This window comes from Neovison vison, chromosome 6 (assembly GCF_020171115.1).
Source record: "Neovison vison isolate M4711 chromosome 6, ASM_NN_V1, whole genome shotgun sequence".
NCBI lineage: Eukaryota > Metazoa > Chordata > Mammalia > Carnivora > Mustelidae > Neogale > Neogale vison.
The window spans coordinates 156,226,782-156,246,913 of NC_058096.1; the positions used below are offsets into that span (position 1 = coordinate 156,226,782).

General features: G+C 51.1%; 1 protein-coding gene across 7 annotated transcripts in view; it reads right to left on the reverse strand.

Moving 5' to 3' along the window:
* Positions 1-713: 713 nt before the first annotated feature.
* Positions 714-20,132, reverse strand: part of TTC21A (tetratricopeptide repeat domain 21A) — a 33,619-nt gene continuing 14,200 nt past the window's right edge. For 2 of the 7 annotated variants that reach the window (XM_044252647.1, XM_044252652.1), the window contains exons 10-29: positions 17,885-17,982; positions 17,525-17,725; positions 16,683-16,812; positions 14,603-14,760; positions 14,157-14,372; positions 9,917-10,155; positions 8,767-8,839; positions 8,553-8,663; positions 8,059-8,197; positions 7,786-7,889; positions 6,411-6,599; positions 5,195-5,305; positions 4,455-4,536; positions 3,443-3,593; positions 3,051-3,212; positions 2,718-2,910; positions 2,381-2,605; positions 1,807-1,927; positions 1,623-1,690; positions 714-835 (exon numbers count right to left, since the gene is read on the reverse strand). In XM_044252647.1, the coding sequence (XP_044108582.1) occupies positions 722-835; positions 1,623-1,690; positions 1,807-1,927; positions 2,381-2,605; positions 2,718-2,910; positions 3,051-3,212; positions 3,443-3,593; positions 4,455-4,536; positions 5,195-5,305; positions 6,411-6,599; positions 7,786-7,889; positions 8,059-8,197; positions 8,553-8,663; positions 8,767-8,839; positions 9,917-10,155; positions 14,157-14,372; positions 14,603-14,760; positions 16,683-16,812; positions 17,525-17,725; positions 17,885-17,982 (2,885 nt within the window). In that variant the 3' untranslated portion in view covers positions 714-721. Of the gene's footprint in view, positions 836-1,032; positions 1,498-1,612; positions 1,691-1,806; positions 1,928-2,380; positions 2,606-2,717; positions 2,911-3,050; positions 3,213-3,442; positions 3,594-4,454; positions 4,537-5,194; positions 5,306-6,410; positions 6,600-7,785; positions 7,890-8,058; positions 8,198-8,552; positions 8,664-8,766; positions 8,840-9,916; positions 10,156-14,156; positions 14,373-14,602; positions 14,761-16,682; positions 16,813-17,524; positions 17,726-17,884; positions 17,983-20,132 lie in introns of those variants that run through there. The other 5 variants (XR_006385077.1, XM_044252648.1, XM_044252649.1 and 2 more) reach the window with 5 other exon arrangements.

Consider the following 20,132-nt stretch of genomic DNA (forward strand, 5'->3'; position numbering starts at 1 on the left):
CTCTTGACAATTTTGCTGCATTCTATTCATACTAAGTATTTTGCTTTATATCAATTATATTGATGTGCTTAAAAGTTAGAACCATTCTGAGTAACAGCACTCATGAATTCATGACTTTGTCATGCTAGTTATTTTTCTCTATTATGTAACAATGATTTTTAAACACATGGCTATTAAACTAAAAACTATTTGCTGTGTATCATTGGAAGGGATTTGTATTATGGTTTTGGGGACAGGCACATCTCATCTAATTTCCTACCACAGAGGGGGGCACTGAAGTCCACAGAGCAGAAGCTCTTGGGAAGGTCACAGTCCTAACTCCCAGTTCAGAGTTCCTTCCTCTGAGGCCAAACGGGGCCTGTTACTGGCATCATGAGAAACAAGAAGAGAGGTGTTGGGAGCTGCAGCTAAAGTGACCTCTGCCACTCTCTTGCCAGTTACAAGTAACATAATTCCTCTAAATAGGGACCATTGCTTTTGTCCTCCAAGGCATAAAAAAGGTTTCTGGAGGATAAATCTGTTGGTCTTTTAGAAAATCTGAAGTGGGAGCTATTTTTTTTTTTTAAGATTTTATTTATTTATTTGACAGAGAGAGATTACAAGTAGGCAGAGAGGCAGGCAGAGAGAGAGAGGAGTAAGCAGGCTCCCTGCTGAGCAGAGAGCCCGATGCGGGACTCGATCCCAGGACCCTGAAACCATGACCTGAGCCGAGGGTAGCGGCTCAACCCACTGAGCCACCCAGGCGCCCGGAGCTATTTTTTTCTTGGGCTGTACCAGTCATGGGTAATCGGGTTTGTCCCAAACCAGTGAGGAGCATCAGAGGCCAGCGGAGGACCTGGGGAGGAGACAGAATGTATGGACAGAGTGAGCCAAGGTCCTCCACAGCCTATGGGATGATGGCCTCCCTCACACAGCCTCAGCTGTGGAACCTTCTGAGCTGGTCGTCCTGTCTGTGCCCCAGCTGGGTAGGATGCTGTGGGGAGTCGCTTCTTGAGCTCTGGGGGTCTGAAGACCAGATAGAGGAGGGGAGGAATTTATAAACCAACATAATAATATGAAAATAGATATAGGGAGTTTTGTTTTTGTTTTTGTTTTTTTCCCCAAACCGCCTCTTTGTTCCCCTCTGCTCCCTCACAGAGTCTTGAATAAAAATGGAACCCAACAGAAGGTGCCCAGTAGTTAAACTGGTGGATCCCTCTTCTCCTCAGAGCAAAAGTGCCTCTTGTGCCTTAAAAACACAAAGCTTTGGGATGCCCTTAGACCAGATGAGGCATGATTCAAATAAACCACACACAATAGAGAAATGGGTAAGAATATGTCATATTCTGAATCTCTTCTCCCCTGCCCCACTTCCCAACCCCTCCAAGAAACTTCTTTAGCTTGATGGCTTCCACCCACCCTGGCTCCCACTGACCACAGCTAGGGCTTCAGAGACCCTTGGGCCTTTTCCAAAATTTCTTCTCTGATTTGGGGGTAATTAGGATGCTCTCTGAGAACCTGGGACAGAGGAAGAAAGGGGTGCAGCATCAGGCAGGGGGTGTCCATCTCTGCACCAGGACCAGGCCACAGCACCAGCCCTCCACCCCACCCCTAATGTATCCCAGGGGCTTACAATGGCTTACATGGTGGCAGACTTCAATGGCCTCCACAAATCTCTTGTCCTTCAAGTAGTTGAAAGCAAGTTTGAAGCCTGTCCAGGGGCACAGGGAACACAGACAGTGGCACCCTAACCACCCAAGAGCCAGGGTTTTGGTCCTCCTGCCCAGTGCCCAGGTCACCCACATGCACCTTGGCTGATTGCCTTACCAATGCCAGGATTGGCGTGATGACTGTACTTCCAGGCCAGTTCATAGTTGGTGGCTGCGTCTTTGTAGGACTGCTCCTTCTCCATGATGAAGCCCATGTACTCATAGGCCTTGCAGCAGGACTGTAGGGAAAGCCACACCCGGTCCCAGCACAGGGTACAACCCGCGGGGGAGGGGGAGTTTGGGGGAGGCAAAGGATGGTGATGAGCTGCATTAACTCTAACCTCTCAGGGTCTCCAGTAGCATCTCCCACCTTTGCGAGGGGTCGACCCTGTGCCCCCTCTAGGCTACCCCGACGCCCACAGCCCTCCCGCTCTACCCCCACACCCCTCGAGCCCTTCCCATCTCTCTTGGCTTCCCAACCCTGACCGCCTCCTCTTACCTAGCCCGGTCCCGCTCCCCGCTCCCGCCCCCGGTTCCGTTCCCATCTTCCTTAGCGTGCATGTGCCCTCTTTTGTCCAAACTCTTCACATCAGGTTCTAATCGGCACCTCCTCTGCCCCCGATGCCCATGCGCCCCTCGCCCCCTGCCTCCACCCGTCGTCCCCGCTCCCCCAAAGGCGGCGCGCCCCCTGCCTTGTTGTACTGCACGCAGCGCCGCAACAGCTCCGACGCCAGGTCGAACTTGCCGCCCTGGCAGTACAGGTCCGCCAGTAGGAGCCAGCTCTTCTCCAGATCCTCGGCCTCATCCAGCGCCCACGGGGCCTTGGCGAGACGCTTCAGCTGCGTGCGCGCCTTGGGGACCTGCTTCAGCAGCGCGTAGGCCTGTGCCATGGCCAGCAGGGCGGGGACGCTCTCCTTCTGCGCACGGGGGGGGGGGGGGGGGGGGGGAGGGTTGGGGGTGTAAGCGGGCGTGAGTGCACTGGGCCCCCAGCCTCGCCCCACGCGCCGCCTGTCCCGCGCTCCGGCCCACCTCAGCCTGCGCCATCTCGATGAAGGTGCCCAGCGCCGCCTCCACGTTGGCCTTCTCCCTGGTGGCCAGCAGGCAGAGACTCTGCAGCAGTCGCAGCTGGGTCTGGCCCCGGGCCGAGTGCGGGTAGAACTCACGCAGCAGCTTCTCCGCGGTGCGCACACCATGCTGCTCCGAGCCCTTCCTGTCGGTGGAGCTGCGGCCATTGGACACCGGAACCCGGAACCCGTGGGGCCCTCACTTGGCCTGGACCCCGCAGCTCGCGAGGCTCTCCCCTCCTTTCCCAGGGTCCTGCCCCTGCGCCCCCACCCCCACCCCAGGTCAGCCGGCCCCTACTTGCTCTCAGCCACCAGATTCTCAAAAGCCTCTCCTCCCACGATCTCGTTGTCTGGGTTCAGACAGATCTGCACCATGTAGTAGGTGGCACTCTGGCCCCACGAGCTGTCCTTGCGTGCTTTGTTTAGGAACTTCAGTGCTTCGTTGGGTTGCCCTATGTGCCTGCAGCAGAGAAGAGAAATACCCAAGAACCAGAGACAGAAACTGAGGGCCAGGGAAGGCAGGGACTTGCAGGGATCACTCCTTGAATCTGTGCACACTGGGGCTGGATCGCTGCTCTTCACTGCCCCCCCTCCCCAGATCTGCACACTGCATACAGAAGCCCAGCATGTCCGCTAGGAAGAACCCCCTGCTAGAGATCATGCAGACCTCCCTCTCCCCCCTCCACTCACCAGCAGTAGATGCCTCTGCAGTAGTTGAAGCCTGGCTCCAAAGGAATGCGGCTGGACATCTTCTTGGCCAATTCAAAGAAGGCAGGGGCATCTTCAAGTCTGCCACTTCTCCATAGCAGATCAATTAATTTATTCAGTACCAAAAAATTGTCTAAAATAAGAAAGCAGAAATCTCCAGGCTATGCTAACCACTAGCTAGATCCGTTTGGGTGCTGCCAGATGGCATGGAGAAGGGAGGGGACCAGCAGACACTCCCTGCTTTGGGCTGAGCCTGGACATTGCAGCAGCCTCAATGTCTCCACTGGTCTCCACAGTTGAGAGAATTATCATCATCATACTGAAAAGTAGTAATAATAGCTAACACTTGTACAGTACCTGGCATGAAGCGCTTTGCCTATATATTAACTATACAACGGGGTACCAATGCTTCCCATTTCACAGATGAGGAAACTGAGACACAAAGAAGTTATCTGCCAAAGGTTACACAGCTGGTGAGTGGAAGAGCTTGAGTTAGACATAGGCCATCTGGCTCCTCTAACAGTTGCACTCGGCTGGGCCTCTAGGCAGAGCTGGTTTTGGGCCTCCAGGGGCTCTAGTCTGAGCGTCAGGTATGGTCCCTGCCCCAGCAAGAGTGTAGTATGATACTGCAATGAGGGAGAAATGTAGCTACCCATAAGGGAGAATTTCGAGCCACCTCCAGGTGCTGTGACCTCAGAAGGGAGCCACATTCAGTCCAATGGCTGTGATGTGGGGAGAAACAGGCTTTCCTGGGTCCGGTGCCAAATGCTGCCCTGCCTGAGACCAGGAGACCAGGAACTGGCCCCTTGGACTGGGGAAGGGCCAGCATGTTCCATCGAGGCTTTAACAGTTTCCTGCCGCTCTGGGAACAATCAGAGAGGAAGGGGCTTCCTCTGCCCGGTCAGGAAGGAGGGGAGGGGGCCCACCCTTCTCAAGGGAGAACAGTCTTTGCAGGGTGGGAACTGATGTAGCCAATCTTAATGCAGGCAGTTACCGGGCGCTTTCTCCAGGACTTGGTGGTAGAGATTGACAGCAGCTTCATATTTTTGTTTTCTAAACATCAGGTCAGCCATCATCTGTCAGAAAACACACAGTGCCCTGGAGTTCCCTGGTGGGTAGGCTGGCCAGGGGTGGGGATAAGCAGGGCAGGTGAGAAAGCACTTCCAGGGGAAGCTTCTCTAGGCACTGGGAGAAGTGGCCACAGGAGGAGCCCAGAAGGAAGACCTGCCTGGGGTTGGGGGAGAGGATGTAAGTGGGAAGGGAAGCCCAGGGCTGGACACCAGAAGGACCCTTTGACAGGCTGCAACAGAACTAGCCTCTCTGCCTCTGTCTGGGAACTGCCAGCTGCAGGCAGCAGAGGTGGAATGCGGGCTCCCCTCTTCTAGGGGTGGCCCTGGTGGCCGCCTGGGTGTTAGGGAGGAGAGAAGTCAGGCAGGAGAGCGTTTTTCCCACACTCTTCTTTAAACCCAGGAACCTGTCCCACCCTTGCCTTCACCAGCTATAGGTGTGGTTCCCCCTCCAACCTCCCCCTGGATGGGCCCAGGAGACTGACGTGGTCCCTGCTGCCACCTCTACCCGGTGAAGGGCAGTGGCCCCACACTCCTTCCCCTCTGCCTGGCAGTCCTTGTTGTGTGGGGCAGCCAGGCGACTGAGTTCTAGGGCTGGGAAGCAGCCCTCAGAGTCACAGGGAGCCTGGGGAGGGCAGGCAGAAGGTTCGGGGTTGGGGGCTCCTACCACAGAGGCGGTCTCGTGGTGCTCCTCAGACTGTAGGAGGAGGGCACAGTGCTGCTCACACAGGTCCAGCTGTCCCTGCAGCAGGAAGAGTCGCGCCAGCTCCAGCACCACCTGCGACAAGACCAGACAAAACGGACCAGCGAGCGTCAAGGGGAAACTCCGAGGCAAATGCCTCCCGCTCTCATCACCCATTTCTGTTAGGTCTCTGGCCCTCCTCTTTTCCTTTACCAGTTCTCCAATCATACCATGTGTTTTACTAACTAAGTATAACTTGTACCTCTCCTTCAGCTCTGGCTCTGACCTAACCATCTCTGGGCTGCCTTCCATGCCCCAGATGCGGAGCAGGTACCTATCTTCTGAGATCCCACGGTGTGCAGACCCACATGCAGGCACATATCGTGTAGCATTGGAACTACAACTGTGCTCATCTGTGCCCCCTCCCTGAGGCAGTCTTTGGGCAGGGATAGGTCTGCGCCCACCGTCTCCCAGGCTTAGCACTATGCCTGGCACGTTTGAGACATCTGTTAAACGAGTACATGTTTTGTTGTTGTTGTTGTTGTTTTTAAATATTTTATTTATTTATTTGACTGAAAGAAAGAGAGAGAGAGCACAAGCAGGCAGAGCAACAGGCAGAGGGAGAGGGAGAAGCAGTCTCCCACTGAGCAGAGAGCCTGTGGGACTCAATCCCAGGACCCTGTGATCACAACCTGAGCCAAAGGCAGATGCTTAACTGAGCTACCCAGGTGCCCCAAATGATTGTTAAATGAATGAATGGCTGGGCCACTAAGCTTTTTCTCCGTTCTCCTAGTATGGACTCCACCCACCATTGTCTCTGGAGAGTCACACCACCCTCATGACCCTAAACCTCCTTGGAAGCTTAGTCTGAGTTTGTGCCCAAAGATCCCAGGCAGCCACAGCTCTCACTGGGTCACCACCTCCAAGGGGGACCCAGAAATGCCAGACTAACATGACTTTTGGCAGCGTCTTTCCCACTCCACCTCCCACAAGTGGCTGTCCAAAGTGAGGCTTCCCAGACTTGGTTCGAGGGCCCCAGGGTCAGCTAGAGCAGGCTCCCCACACCATGGGTCTCAGGGCCCTTATACCTCAGGTCCTCAGGGAGGCACAGGAAAGGACCTGGTCTCTGCCCCTAGGCAGGAAACTCTGCAAGGCATCACGGCCCAGGAGAAGGGGCAGGCTCTGGCTTTGAGGACCCCACCTTATTGTCAACGGGCGAGTAGAAGAGGGCATCCTTATAAGACCGCACTGCCTTGGCAAACTCCTTCTCTGCCAGGTAGTGCTCCCCAAACTGGACACAGATGGAGGCTGCCAGTTGCTTCTGGGAGGGGATCATTTCTGGTTGCTCCAGTGGAACACGCTTCAGTATCCGAGACTGGAGGTCCATGGCCTGGGGAGACCCGTAAAGTCAGGATCAGAGACTCGGAGCCTGATGTGCTGGATCTCAGGCCAGTTCACAACCAGTCTCCACGCTCTGGGTTCTGTGTCAGCATATTATCAGAAAGGGCATCTCAAAGCAGATCTGGGTCACTCTGGAAAGGCAAGGCCACTGGCTGAGCACTCGGGAGGCAAACTGGCTCTGCCTTGGGGGCAGGAGTAGAAGCAAAGGTGCCCAAACAAAACACTCCAGTGTACTGTCCTTGTTTACCTGTTTCCATCACACCCTGCTGCCTCCTTGTCTAATCTGCGCTTGCACAAGCCCAGAGCAGGTGCTCAGAGCAGGCTGGGTTTTGACAGATGCGTTTACTCTGAATACTGCCCTGCAGGGACTCTGAGGCAGCCTTCACAAATACCCACGACATAAAATGATCAAGTGAGTAACCGGGGAGTTTCGGAAGAAGATGGATTAAAGACACCAGGGTCAAGCTTTGGGATTTCTAAGGGCCAAAAGGGAGTGGGAATCTGGTGGGAAACAAGGGCATAAATCATCTCAACAGTTAGAGAGTGGGCTCTGCTCCTACACCCGCAGAATGCACCCCTTCCCTCAACAAGTGGCAGACCACACCCTTGCTGGAACGAGAGAGGAAGGTATGGCAGGAATGGCCAGGAAGTGTCCCATCCAGGCAGCTGGGTGGGGAAAGACCTTTGTTTGGATCAGGTCAGACCTGGTTCCAATCTCACCTCCACCACTTACTAGCAGTGAAACTCTGAGCATATTTCTTAACCTCTTGGAGCCTCATCTATGAAGCAGGAATGTCCCAGTGCTGTATCTTAAAGGCTACCGTGAGAATTAATAAGAAAGCAAAAAGCCTAGTATAGCACCCACCACAGAGCATTCAGTGACTGAGAGCTCCTGGCGTTGTCGAGTATTATCACCTCTAGCATCCTTGAGGACGAGGGCACCTTCCTCCTCCCTGCCTTCTCCAGCCTGGCCCAGCTGGCCTTCAGGCACTTTGGGGCACCATCAATGAAGAGCACAGGTATGGGGATAAATGGAAGGCAGAGGCCTGAGGTGTAACCTAGGTTCTCTTTTGAGGGCCAGCCCTTGAGCCTTCTAGACCAGCCTTCCTTTTATAGCTCCCATCAGGAAATGGCAGATAAAGAGCTTGCTTAGTCTGTTGTCTATCGTCAATTACCTCGTTCAAAGTTCCCATCACGTCCTCTTTTTTATGACTCTTGTAAACCTTTGCCAGCAAAAGCAAGCACTTGACATCGTTCATCATGGATGGGATGTCCTTGACTGCAAAATGGAAACTCAAATCAGTGTTCTCTGGCCCCTGGGAAGCGGGGGATGGGGGAGGGAGGGAACTGGGCTCAAGACCCCTGCATCATTCTGCAGGCAAAGAGAGGGTGGGGGGTCGGTGGGGGGCACAGTATGCTGGGGGAGAGACTTTCAGACATGGCCTCACCAGAGTCATGTTCCAGTGCTTGTTTCAGAACTTTTTCTGCCTTGCTGAATTTCTTTAACTTCAGGAGCAGCTCAGCCAGATCACAGCACAGAAAGTCCTGTCCACTGATCTTCTGGGCGGCCTCATAATAATTAATTGCCTTAGGGTAAATGGGAAATACTGGCATTGGGTTTGGTTCTACCCTTGAGTACCTCACACCATGTTCCCCTCAGTGGCCACCACTGTGTGTCCCTGCAGAACACAGAAGCCTGAGATGGAAAGGCCCTTCCAGCTGCAGAGGGCTCAAGCTGGGCAGGTGTATATGGAGGGGGGCGAGAAACGGTGGCTGGTTTCTGAATTCTCCCCCTGATACCCCATTCAGCAGGGAGCTAGGGTGGAAATGCAGCCACTTCCCTCCCATCCTGACCCTCCTACCCATACATCCTCCTCCCTCTTCCCTGCCGGGCTGTCTCCCCCAACCCCACCCCTAGCTCCCCACCCCAACCTAGCCTGACCTTGGTATACTGGTGGGTTTTCACATAGGCTTGCCCAATCCTGCTGACGAGGGATGCATCGTGTGGGTTCTTTCTATAGGCCTCGTCATAAACCTCCAAGGCCTTCTCAGGCTGGTGGGGAAAGTATCCAGAGGTCTCTCTCTGTGTCTCTTCTCTCCCACTGGAGACATGAGATCAGAGGACCATATGGCAAAGCCATGAGGCTTTCACTCACCTCCTGAATGTTCATGAAAGCATCACCCAATAGCAGGCTGGTGTGGGGACCAGGCAGATGTTCACAGAGTTCCCTCCAAAAGCAAACAAAAACTTAGCTCAGACCTGTGCATCTTTCATGTTTCTGAATCCATTTCCTCCTTTTCTTTCCCACTAATCCATTCATTCATTCATTAATCCATTCACTCATCACCCAATACTCATTGAAAGCCCACTGTGCACACTAGCCATCTTAGTCTAGGCTCTCCTCATCTGTTTTCTGGACATGCCAGAACTTCCACCCATTCCTCTGGCTTCCACTCCCAACTCCCGCCCCCCTCCCAGACCCCTCTGCATAAGCAGGCATCCTGCTCTTTCTTTCTTTTTCTCTCTTTCTTTTCTTTTCTTTTTTTTTTTTTTTAAGATTTTATTTACTCATTTGACAGAGAGAGACATAGCAAGAGAGGGAACACAAACAAGGGAAGTGGGAGAGGGAGAAACAGGCTTCCCGCCAAGTGGGGAGCCCAACGTAGGGCTCGATCCCAGGACCCTAGGATCATGGCCTGAGTCAAAGGCAGACCCTTAACAACTGAGCCACCCAGGAACCCCTATCCTGCTCTTTCTAAAACTCCATGTGACCACGTTACTCCACTGTTCATTGGTTTCTCACTGTTCCTGGCTTCGCCTCCCTCATCCCCACCCCCCTAGCACTGCTTCCCCACTGGATTGCTTAGGCAGAATTTTGCTTGAGGGAGTGGCTGGGAAGGTACTTTTATGCCCCCACTGTCAAATCATATAGGGCCTCTAACCCCAGCTCTCCACCCTCCTGCACCTCTCATTGGCCACATCAAGTCACTGGACATTTCTTCAGGGACAGACAGAGACAGGGCCGGGGCAAAAGTGCATTCCCGTGGTTCCCACCAGAATGTGGGGCCATACAGGGTAGCCAAGCAGGACAGATTTGGTTCCAGGTCTTCAGATCTCAGCAATGAGCCGGCCTGACTGACTCAGCACACTCAAATTCTGACCCACAGGAAATTCTGTACTTGGCATCTAACACACTTGGAGGACGTGCACTGGAGAACCAGGTAGAAGAAACACAATCTGGAGGAAACACTCCCTAAACCACCACTGGAAATGCGGCTGTCAGGGTGTTGCCTCCTGGGGCTTACCGGTAGCAGCCGATGTAGAGGCGGGTGTCTTTGCGGGTCTGCAGGTAGATGTTGGCCATCTTCTCCTTGGCTTCTGTGTAGCAGGGTTGCTTGGGCGTGATGTTCCTCAGCATGCTCAGTGCCATGTCCACATTCCCCTTGCTCAGGGCCAAGTCCACGTTGGCGATGGTGATGCGGATCTCCTCTGGTGTGCCGCTGAACTCATTGATGGCGTCCTGCATGATCTTAGTGGCCTCATGCTGGGACATGGGAATCCAAAAGATGCTCTGTTAGCTGTCACCCACCACACCTGAAACCTCTTGGAGGAGACTTAAGTGATCCCTCTTCCCACTCCTAACCCCTGGAGAGAAAGGAAACAGACACAGCTGGGAGTGTCCTGCTATACGGAAGCCAAGGGGAGGATGGCTCACATCCACCTGCAGAGAGGTTCCAGTGGCAGAAAGGAGAGACAGCCCTTCAATGTCCACAACTACTGTTCCTGGGGGATGGCAGGGGGAAGGTGCTTGGAGACCTGGGGGTACAGAAACCCGTTACTGTAAGAACCAGCCTATTCTTAGCACCTCAATGTCCGTTGGCAATTCCTTCCTGTTGGAGACCTATGACACATCTTGTATTTTCCTGCTTTTGGTCAAAGGTATGTTTTATTTTTATTTATTTATTTGAGAGAGCGCATGCATGTGCACACGTTCATGCAGGAATGAGGGGTGCAGAGGGAGAAGCAGACTTCTCGCTGAGCAGGGAGCCCCCAGCCCCACCCCGTAGGACTCTATCCCAAGACTCTGAGACCATGACCTGAGCTGAAGGCAGATGCTTAAAGTACTGAATCACCCAGGTGCCCCAAAAGTATTTTAATGTTATGGTATTTGGTACATAAAAGTCCATATGAATTATTTCTTCATTATATTTATACCCTTGATTACTTTAAAAAAGTACCTCTCTTTCCCTATTTTGGTGATTTTTGACTTGGGTTCAGTCTTACCAGACATTTCTTCCTCAACCTCTGCTTTCTTTTTGTTTGCTTCATATGTTTGTATCATGTTTTTACTTTCATTCTGGGTCCTTTGGTTTTTGAAATATAGACAGTAAAGGTTCCTTCTGTATGCTTGTTTAAACCACTCCAATGCCTCTTTTATTTAATAGGCACATTTATTTCATTTACAATTTTATTATCACAGATACATTCTTGGGTTTTCTGTCAACTTGTTTTGTTTTCATTTTTTTTTGTTGTTGTATTCATTTTTATATGCTGCTGTGTTCAGCTTCATTTCTGCCTAATGTGAGGTTCTGCTTTCCTTTCTTCATAACTCTTGAAAAATGTGGTGTAAATCTTCTCTTTTAAATTCTACCAAGAGGGGCTCAGTGGGTTAAGCCACTGCCTTTGGCTCAGGTCATGATCTCAGGGTCCTGGGATTGAGTCCCACATCGGGCTCTCTGCTCAGCAGGGAGCCTGCTTCCTTCTCTCTCTCTGCCTGCCTCTCTGCCTACTTGTGATCTCTCTCTGTCAAATAAATAAATAAAATCTTTAAAAAAAAATTCTACCAAGAGCTATCTTTATATCAAGAAACATTTTGTGAAAACTTTTTGTTTCGCACTCTATAAAGATGGAAAAAAATTGCATATAGTAACCTCACCTTCCCTTCACATCCTCCTCCCTGAATTTTTTATGGGATACTATTGTTATTTTGACTTTAATAACTTTTATTTCAAGAATTTAGCTATTATGCTGGCTTTGAGTCGAAATGACTGTAATTATTTCAATGTAATTATATTTAGATTTATTTAGAAAAGTTCTATGCGTCCTTTTACAGTTCAGATTTTTCCCACTTGTAAAAACTTCATTTATTTTGTGCTTTGGTTGTCTGCATTATACTGACAAGTAGGTTTTTCAAAATATTTTAATTAACACCATAATTCTGGAGTTACTCAATTTTTTAGAGAATCCTTTATTGCTTTCACATATGAAAGACATCCTGGGGGACATCCCAACCCCTTCGATATTTTAGAAGTATTGTTCTGTTATCTCCCTGAATTTAGTATAGTTGAGGAAAAGTCTGAGGCCAAGTTGATTCTTTTTTTCTCACAGCTGCCTTCCCAGATGATTGTCAGAACCTTCAATGACATTGTGAATCCTTGATTCTCGTAACTTCATTAGGGTATTACTATTAGGATATTTCTTGGTCTTAATATTTTACTGCTATTTCTCCAGCAGAGAGTGCCTTTCTGGGTCACTGATTCATGTCTCCCCTAAAGGAATCATTCTCCCAGTACCTCTCTGATGTGTCCCCTGTTCCGTTTCATCTCCCTTCTGCAGAAACAGTGATGTTGCATTGGCTGGCTATCTGCCTCTTTCCTTCTTATCTGTCATCTTCTCAGATCACTTCAGTGATTTTCTCAACCCTTTCTCCCATCAGAGAGCCTCAGCAAGGGTTCAGCCATTTTCTATTTTTTTCGGGGGACTAATGAGATTACTGCTTCCTGTAGCTTGGCTAGTGAACCCCTTTGTGGATCTCTGGTGCTCTGCTTTGAGCTAGTTTTTACAAGAGTCCATGTTCTTTTTATTTTCATTGAGTCCACAAAATTTTTTTTAATATTTCTTCTATTTTGTATAATACTTTCTCCCAAAAAAACCCTCACTTGTCTTTGGCTTGTGATTTTGTTTCCTCTCTCCTCTTTCCTCCCTTCTGTCCTTCTCTCCTTCCTGCCTTCTTTCATTCCCTCCCATCCTTTCCTTCCTTCCTTCTTACTTTTCCTCTCTTCTTCCCTCCTCTTCTTTTTTCCCTCCTTTGTTTGCCTCCTTCCTTCCCTATAGCCACCATGTTGGACCCCTTCTGATCACTGCTCATTCTCAAGTGCAATTCTCATTCCCTTTTCTTATTAACAAGGCTGGAGAGGGAGAGGGCCTAGCACAACTGCCCAGAAGCCCATTTCCTTTGAGCTTCCTGTGGGTCCTCCCTTGTGGGGTAGACTCTGTGAGAAGCTGAGGTCAGGATGGAACCCCTGGTTCACAGGAAGGCCTCAGTCTACAGATCCTAGAAAAGCAAGTGGCAGAACTGATTTTCTGGTCATTTCCCTCCTTACTTTCCTCTGGCCCATGTCTCCTAGAAAGGAGTGGACAGAGAGAAGGAAGGAGGCATTTTAGCAGAGAGTTCTTGTCTTGTGGTCCTCCCCTTCCAAAAGCGGAAATGTCCCTGCTTTTCCTGGCTGACCACATCTCTGGTTCAGAAAGTTTCAAGCAAATGCAGGGACCTCAGGCACCCTTCTTTCTCTCTCCCCCACGGTTGTAAAGTTCTGAAAGGACGGGGCCCTTGCTGGCTGCTCTCTTCTATCCCCAGCTCCCACATGGCACCTGACATATAGCTGGCCCTCAGTCTCTAGCCAAATCAATGACCAGCTGAATCAACTTTTTCGGGATGTGGCACTCCCCTAATTTCATTATAGATGGAGATTCCATCTCCACTTGCAATTCTTGTATCCCTTTGGCAGATTTAAAGGCGGGAAGCACAAACAAGCTTCTGCATCCCCATCTTTACTCCAAAGGCAATTTTTAACTTTAAGGAGAAAGGGCCTCATTGGCTTTTCCTTCTCAATGGCAGGGTCATTACAGGAGGCCAGATGCCCCAGGACTGGGGGATCGCAGAAATGGTCTTGAAGCTCTGCTGACAAACCCCTTTCTGGAGAGTGGGCAGGTGAGTGAGGTCAGCGGGGCCAAGAGAGCATGTGGAGGCAGCTTCCCCGCTCCCATCACCCATCTCTGTGTTCTCTGATGCTCCTTTACACCTGCATAGGATGCTCAGGTGCTCCCTGCCTTTGCCTAGCCATCCCCTCAAGGCCCCAGGGCTGCCTCATACAGCTGACCATGTTGTATACCACAAAACTCCAAGGGCACAGAGTTCATAAAGGTTGTAGTGTGATGATGGCATCCATGGGCACTCTACCTGGTCCCCTCTGCATAGCTACCTGCAGCTGTCCTCATGGGCCTCTCTGCTCTGAATGCATGTCCTCACAGGGACAGCGTGGTAGGCAGGGGATGGATCGGCCAGGACACAATAGGGTTTGAGCTTTACATTGAGGGCAGTGGGAGCCACAGAAGCCTTTAGGCAGGGGTATGATGTGCTCCCAAATGAATAAAGGTTCAAATAACAGCACAAATAACTACCAGCCAGAATCAGAGAGCCTGGGTTGATGACCCTGGACCTCCAAAGGCCTCAGTCCCAAGGGAAGACAGCATGGCATTTCTTACCAGCTCCCCATTCATCCGGAGGGCATCTGCCAGTTCCAGTAAGATGGACACCCGCTCGCTGGGCTGTACAGAGGGCCCGCGGAACTTCTTGCCTCCTTCTGTCTTCCGAGTTGGTAATTTTATGATCATTTTCAGGGTCTTTATGGCTTCTGGATAGTCCCCAGACTTGTTGAGGGCCCTGGCCTTGATGTAGTGGTAGAGGGGGTGGTCTCGGACCTAGAGAAGCAGAGAGGAGACAGGGCTCCAGCGTGCTGCTGCTGCTGCGACTCACAGTACACAGCCTGGAGAAAGTTCCAGAAGCCCACTGAGCCTGCCCCGCCTTTGGCCAGCAGAAGGGTCTGCAGGCTGTAGGGAGTGCCTGGGGCTACCCTCCCAGGGCAAGTGGGGGGCTGCAGCTGGGTGGGCTGAGGGGTGCTGAGCGGGCAGCTGGGCACAGAGGACCCCACCTGGAAGTTGTGGCTGACGCCTAGCTCTAAGCAGTGGGAACACATGGCGAAATTGCCCTGTGCCAGATAGATGTGGGACATGAGGAGGTGGACATCCACGGAGGTAGGGTCCAGCTCCAGGCAGCGTTGCAGGGTGCTCTGGGCATTCTCTAACTCTCCTAGAAATGAGAAACAGACCTCTACATCCAGGGCACCCAGTGGACTCCCAGGGCCTAGGATGTAAAGGCAGAATGAAGTTTCTAAGTCCCGTTACCCAGAAATACGCCAAGTTGGCCATTTGACCAGGGTCTGTCCTGTTTCACTTGGAGTTCTCATCTTTTTTTTTTTTTTAAAGATTTTATTTATTTATTTGACAGACAGAGATCACAAGGAGGCAGAGAGGCAGGCAGAGAGAGAGGAGGAAGCAGGCTCCCTGCTGAGCAGAGAGCCCGATGCGGGGCTCGATCCCAGGACCCTGGGATCATGACCTGAGCCAAAAGCAGAGGCTTTAACCCACTGAGCCACCCAGGCACCCCTGGAGTTCTCATCTTAAAATCAGAACTACGGTTTGTGCTTTGACCCAGACAAAAGCCAGGAAACTCGAACCATGGTGTGACCCCCTCCTTTCTCTCTGCAGCCCTCAGGGAGACCGCTAAGTCACATCACTGCTCTGTGTGGAAGCTCCGGGGAACACTTAAGTCTTGATTCCCACACCTCAGAGCAGAGTGAAACCTAACAATAATGGTAACTATAGCAGCCCCGACTAAAGAAGCATCTGCTCTATGGCCAACACATGCAAAGCATCTTTAGAAAGGGGGTTTCATATTTGCCCAGCCCTGTGAGATTGGCAGTATTATCCATGTCTTTTAGCTGTAGGACTGGAACCCAGTGATGATTAAGTCACTCATCTTACAAGGAACCAAGTCAGCATTGAAATCCAGGGCAATTGGTTTCTGAGGCTGAGCTCTGATCTAGCACTAGGGGGTAGGGGGTCTTCTTGCAGCCCCAGTGGGAAGCCCAATAGTGGGGTACACTAAGCTGGTAGGAGGGTCCTGCATTCCTCTGCATCTCTCAACAGCTCCTGCTCAGGGTCCATAACCTGGCGGGTGGGGAGCACCTGCATGTGGATCCCGACTCCCTGCTCCTTCTTTGTGTGCTACAGAAGTGTGAAAGTGTCACTATGGCAACTGAAGCAGCTGGAGACCTGGCTTTGGCCCTAAACCTACTTGTTGGCAGCTGCCAGCATCCCTGGGGGCGTGCTCCTGCCCTTGCCTCGTACCCAGGAGCCCCTGCATCTGTGGGTAAGCCTGGAACCCAGAGAAATATTGGGAAGCCGGAGGAGGAAGGGTTGGGGAGCTCTCTGTGCAGCATGACCCATGCAAGGCAGTGCCGGAGGCCAATCCATGCCTTGGCATTTGGGATTCTTCGGAAGCCCCCAGCACACCAGAGATCAGCTTGTCTTCCAGGAAGACAGGGTTACAAGGCTGCCGGGGGAGAGTACCCAGAGAGGACAATAAGTCTCCCATGAAGGCTTCTCCCTTTTTCCCTCTTTCTCTCCAGGGCCTGGCCTTGAGATGGACGATGCTGGAAGGATATTGCTCTGGCCACCCTGAGATTCTGAAAGCCCTAAGACTACAGGGTCTCACCTCCCATGAGGCCCTCGGGACCACCTTTAAAACACCTGCAATCCTGCCACCGCCTCTCCTCCTCTGCTTTAGTTTTCCCCACGGCATTACTAGGTCCTAACAAACAACGCAGTGTGCTTCGTTATTCTGTATATTGTCGATTTCCCCTTACTAGAATGCAAATCTCGTGAGGGAATTTCTGCCTATTTGGAGGACTCCCGGAGCCCAGCATGAGCGCGGCCCCGGTGTATAATGGAAGTTCAGGGATGATGACCTGGCCCAGAGCTCAGAAGCCACCAACAGCAGGCCGGGTGGGAGAGACCCCTGCTGGCCAGGGAAATCAGGCTGGTTTCAGGGGACTGGAGGCCAGAGATGCGGGCAGGCCTGGTGAGGGTGTGTGTGTGTGTGTGTGTGTGTGTATACGTGTGTGTGTGTGTGTGTGTGTGTGTGTGTGTGTGTGTGTAGGGGGGACTCACCTGAGAGGTACTTGACCTGAGCCATCACATACAGGGCGTCGATCAGCGCTGGCGCTGCTTTGATTACAGGAGTCAGGATCATGGCAACTTGTTTAAGGAGCGGAGACACAATCTGTCCTGGCGACCGGGGCTGGAGGAACACGGGGCCTGGCTGTACAGTTGTCCCTGTGCCAGACAGACACCTAAAGCTCTCAGACAGCACTATTTCAGTGAAGGGATTTTACCTCATTCCAGGTGTTTATTACGGCACTCTGTGCCATCGAGGACTAGAGCAAAAGCTCCAGAGAACGGGGACTTGGTTTTGCTCGTTATCGTGTCCCCAGTACCTAACCTGGTATCTGGCATGTGGCTAGTGCACTTGATAAATATTTGTGGGACAACTCATGACATGGCACTGGGGGCGACACGATCCTTGCCCCCAGGGAATCCTGGCTAGCTGGGAAAACAGGCAAACGAGTAAAGCAGACAAACTAGTAAAGGCTAATAGATTTCTTAGAAGACTGCTGGAGAAAAGGAGACTGGCTTTTCTCTGGGATAAAGGCAGGGGCACAGTCCAGTATGCCCTGCCCCTCCTTGGGTGGTCTGTGGACAATCACAGCACAGGCATCACCTGGGATCTCTTTCCAGAGGCAGGCTCTCTCCCCCGACCCCGCACCCATCAGAATCTGCACTGGAACAACTCTCAAGTGGTTCACATGCTACATGTTCAAGTTTGTTCAGAGGAGAAGGGGTTCCCCAGCCACAAGAGCACAGCGCTGCCTGCTAGCCAGCCAGGTGATGTAGCTGCCTCTCTCCAGACCGACGCTCCTGACCCCCACCATGAGGACAGAACTTCCACTAACCTGCTTGGGGCAGAAGAACAAGTACTCCTTGGCGAGGCAGACCAGGAAGAGGGGGTCCAGTCTTTCGAAGTACTCAGAGCCTAGGGGGAGGCCCTGCATGCTGGAGAAGTGCAGCTCTGCAACCTCCTTCAGGAGGGCAGTGGCTTCCTGCTCTCCCGTGTGCTTGCGGGATGCCAGGAGGGCCTGGAGGAAAAGCAGCACCTGTGGGAGGCAGGTGCAGCTCTTGGCACCAACGCCAGCTGGGCAGTGGATAGGCGAGGGTGAAGCAGGAGTCCAGGCCACGTGGGCTGCTGGATACCAGAAACTGGAGTGGGGGCGACCCAATGCTGGAGGAACCCATGCTTCTCAGAGGGCTCTGACCTCAGACTTCCCGAGGGACTGCTGCACCTCCTTCAGGAATTCCAGCTGGTGCTCTGCCTCTTCCAGGTGGCCATCCAGGATCTGGCACCAGATGATCCCTGGGCCCGGGATAGAATGAGTGTGAGCAGCCGGCACTGACACGGAGCCAGCAGGCCAGCAGGCCAAGGAGCACAGATGCGACAGCGGAAGGAAGGGTGATGCATGCTCAGGATAGATAAGTCAAAGCATGAGGCAATATGGAAAAACATCCCTAGTTCATACGCTAGCTTGAAGCAGATCTCTCCCCACAGGTAACCACCCTTAACAATTTGCAGTATATTCCTTGGACCGTCTTTCTAAGCATTCGTTAGCAATGTGTTCGCGTCTACATGATACACGTCCGAGTATACACACCCACCCCGTTCTCTCTAATGGCAATGTAACATGCCACTGTGGATTCCATACTGCATTTGACTGTGGTCCCATTGAAGGACACCTCATCTCATATTTAGTTTGCTTTTGACGCTTAAATGTTGCAGGGTCTCAGTAAACGTATTCCCATGTTCTAATTCCTGAAGTTGAGCTGATGGGTCAAAGGGCATGTATATCTAAAATGTTAACAGGAAAGGCCAACTTGTCCTCCAGAGATATTTCAATTAATATTACAGCCAAGAACTTGAAAGTGGCTTTTCTGCACAACCTCGCAGATATGCTTTATTTTTTGCCAGTCTAAAGAGTGAACAGTAATTCATTTGAATTCACTTTTTTTTAATTGCCAGGGAAAATGAATATATATATATTTTGTATATTGAATGGCCTTTTTCTTTTCTACTATGAATCTCCTGTATACAGTAGCTTTAGCCTGTTTTTTTTTTTTTTAGGGTTGTTTTCTTTTTATATATTAAGATGATTAATCCTTTGTAGCCAACATTTTCCATTAGTTTGCCATTTACCTCTTCAGTGTCTTTTGCCATCCTTTACATTGAAACTTTTACATATTCTCCCTTCCAGCCTCTGAGTTTCCCCCAGGGAAGACAAATCCAACTGAATTTTTGGTTTAAATATCTAATTTATCTGGAGCTTATTTTTTAACTAATCTCTACACCCCCTCCCTGCACCATGGGGCTCAAACTCACAACCTCAAGATCCAGAGTCACGTGCTCTACCAACTGAGCCAATAAACTGGAGTTTATTTTTGAGTATGGTGTGAGATAGGAACTTCCCTTTACTTTTTTCATGCTGGATAGCCAGACGTTCAGCCATGGTTTATTGAAACCTACCACTGTGTTGGTTTGAAATGTCACCTTATTCTCAAGACCTGTTTCTGTGCCATTTATCTGCCTCTTTATTCCAGCCTTGGCCCCAAGCTGACTTAAGTACTATTGTTTCCTAATGTATTTTAGATTTGGGACACCAAATCCATCTATTCTTACTATTCCTCTTTTATAGGTACTTTCTGGTCATCTCAGTGTATTTATTCCTGATTGTCCTCCTAATTATACCATCTTGGTTTTCACTACTATCCATCCCACCATTTGGCTCATCTATGGAATTTTGTACTTTGCAATCGTATTTTTAATTTTCGGTAGCTTTTTTGTTCCCTGTACCCTTTTTCACAGTAGCCTGTTCTTTATGTACTGACTGTATGTAAAGCCTCTGAAAACACGAGAGGTGTTTTAGTGGGGGAGGGGGAAGTCTTTTTCTATAACTGGCTTTAACTTTGCTCCTCAGAGGTCTGTGGCTTTGCATGTCCCACCTGGCCCCTCTTTCAAAGCGTTAGCAGATTTACAAATGGACTAGACTGATGAGTATTAGCAGCTAAGGCACATTTCCCAAATAGTTAAGGTCACTGATTTTCCGAAACAGATCAGATGAGAGGGTGACTCCAGCACACACCTGACAGGACTGGCCCAGGCTGGTGTGTGGGATGGCCATTCAGGCTGGTCGACTTCCCTCCAGGCTGACTGGCTGGAGGTCTCCCCTGAATGAGGAAGTGGGGAAGGACTGACCCAAGTGGGGGAATGTCAGGGGATGTGGCCTTTGTGTGGAGCAACAAGTCTTTTTGTCCTTCATGTTTCTGATGGTGGTGGGAAGCATCAGGGGCTCCCACCTGCTACCTCATGCCCCGCCCCACCCCCCTTAAGGGCCTCCTTGATTGCATTCTCCAGTTGTTACCAATCCTCCAGTAAGTTATCTCATTATCTCACTGACTGCCCCACTGCCCCACGGCCTATTTTGCTCTCAGCCTCCAATGACTCTGAGCTTGCTT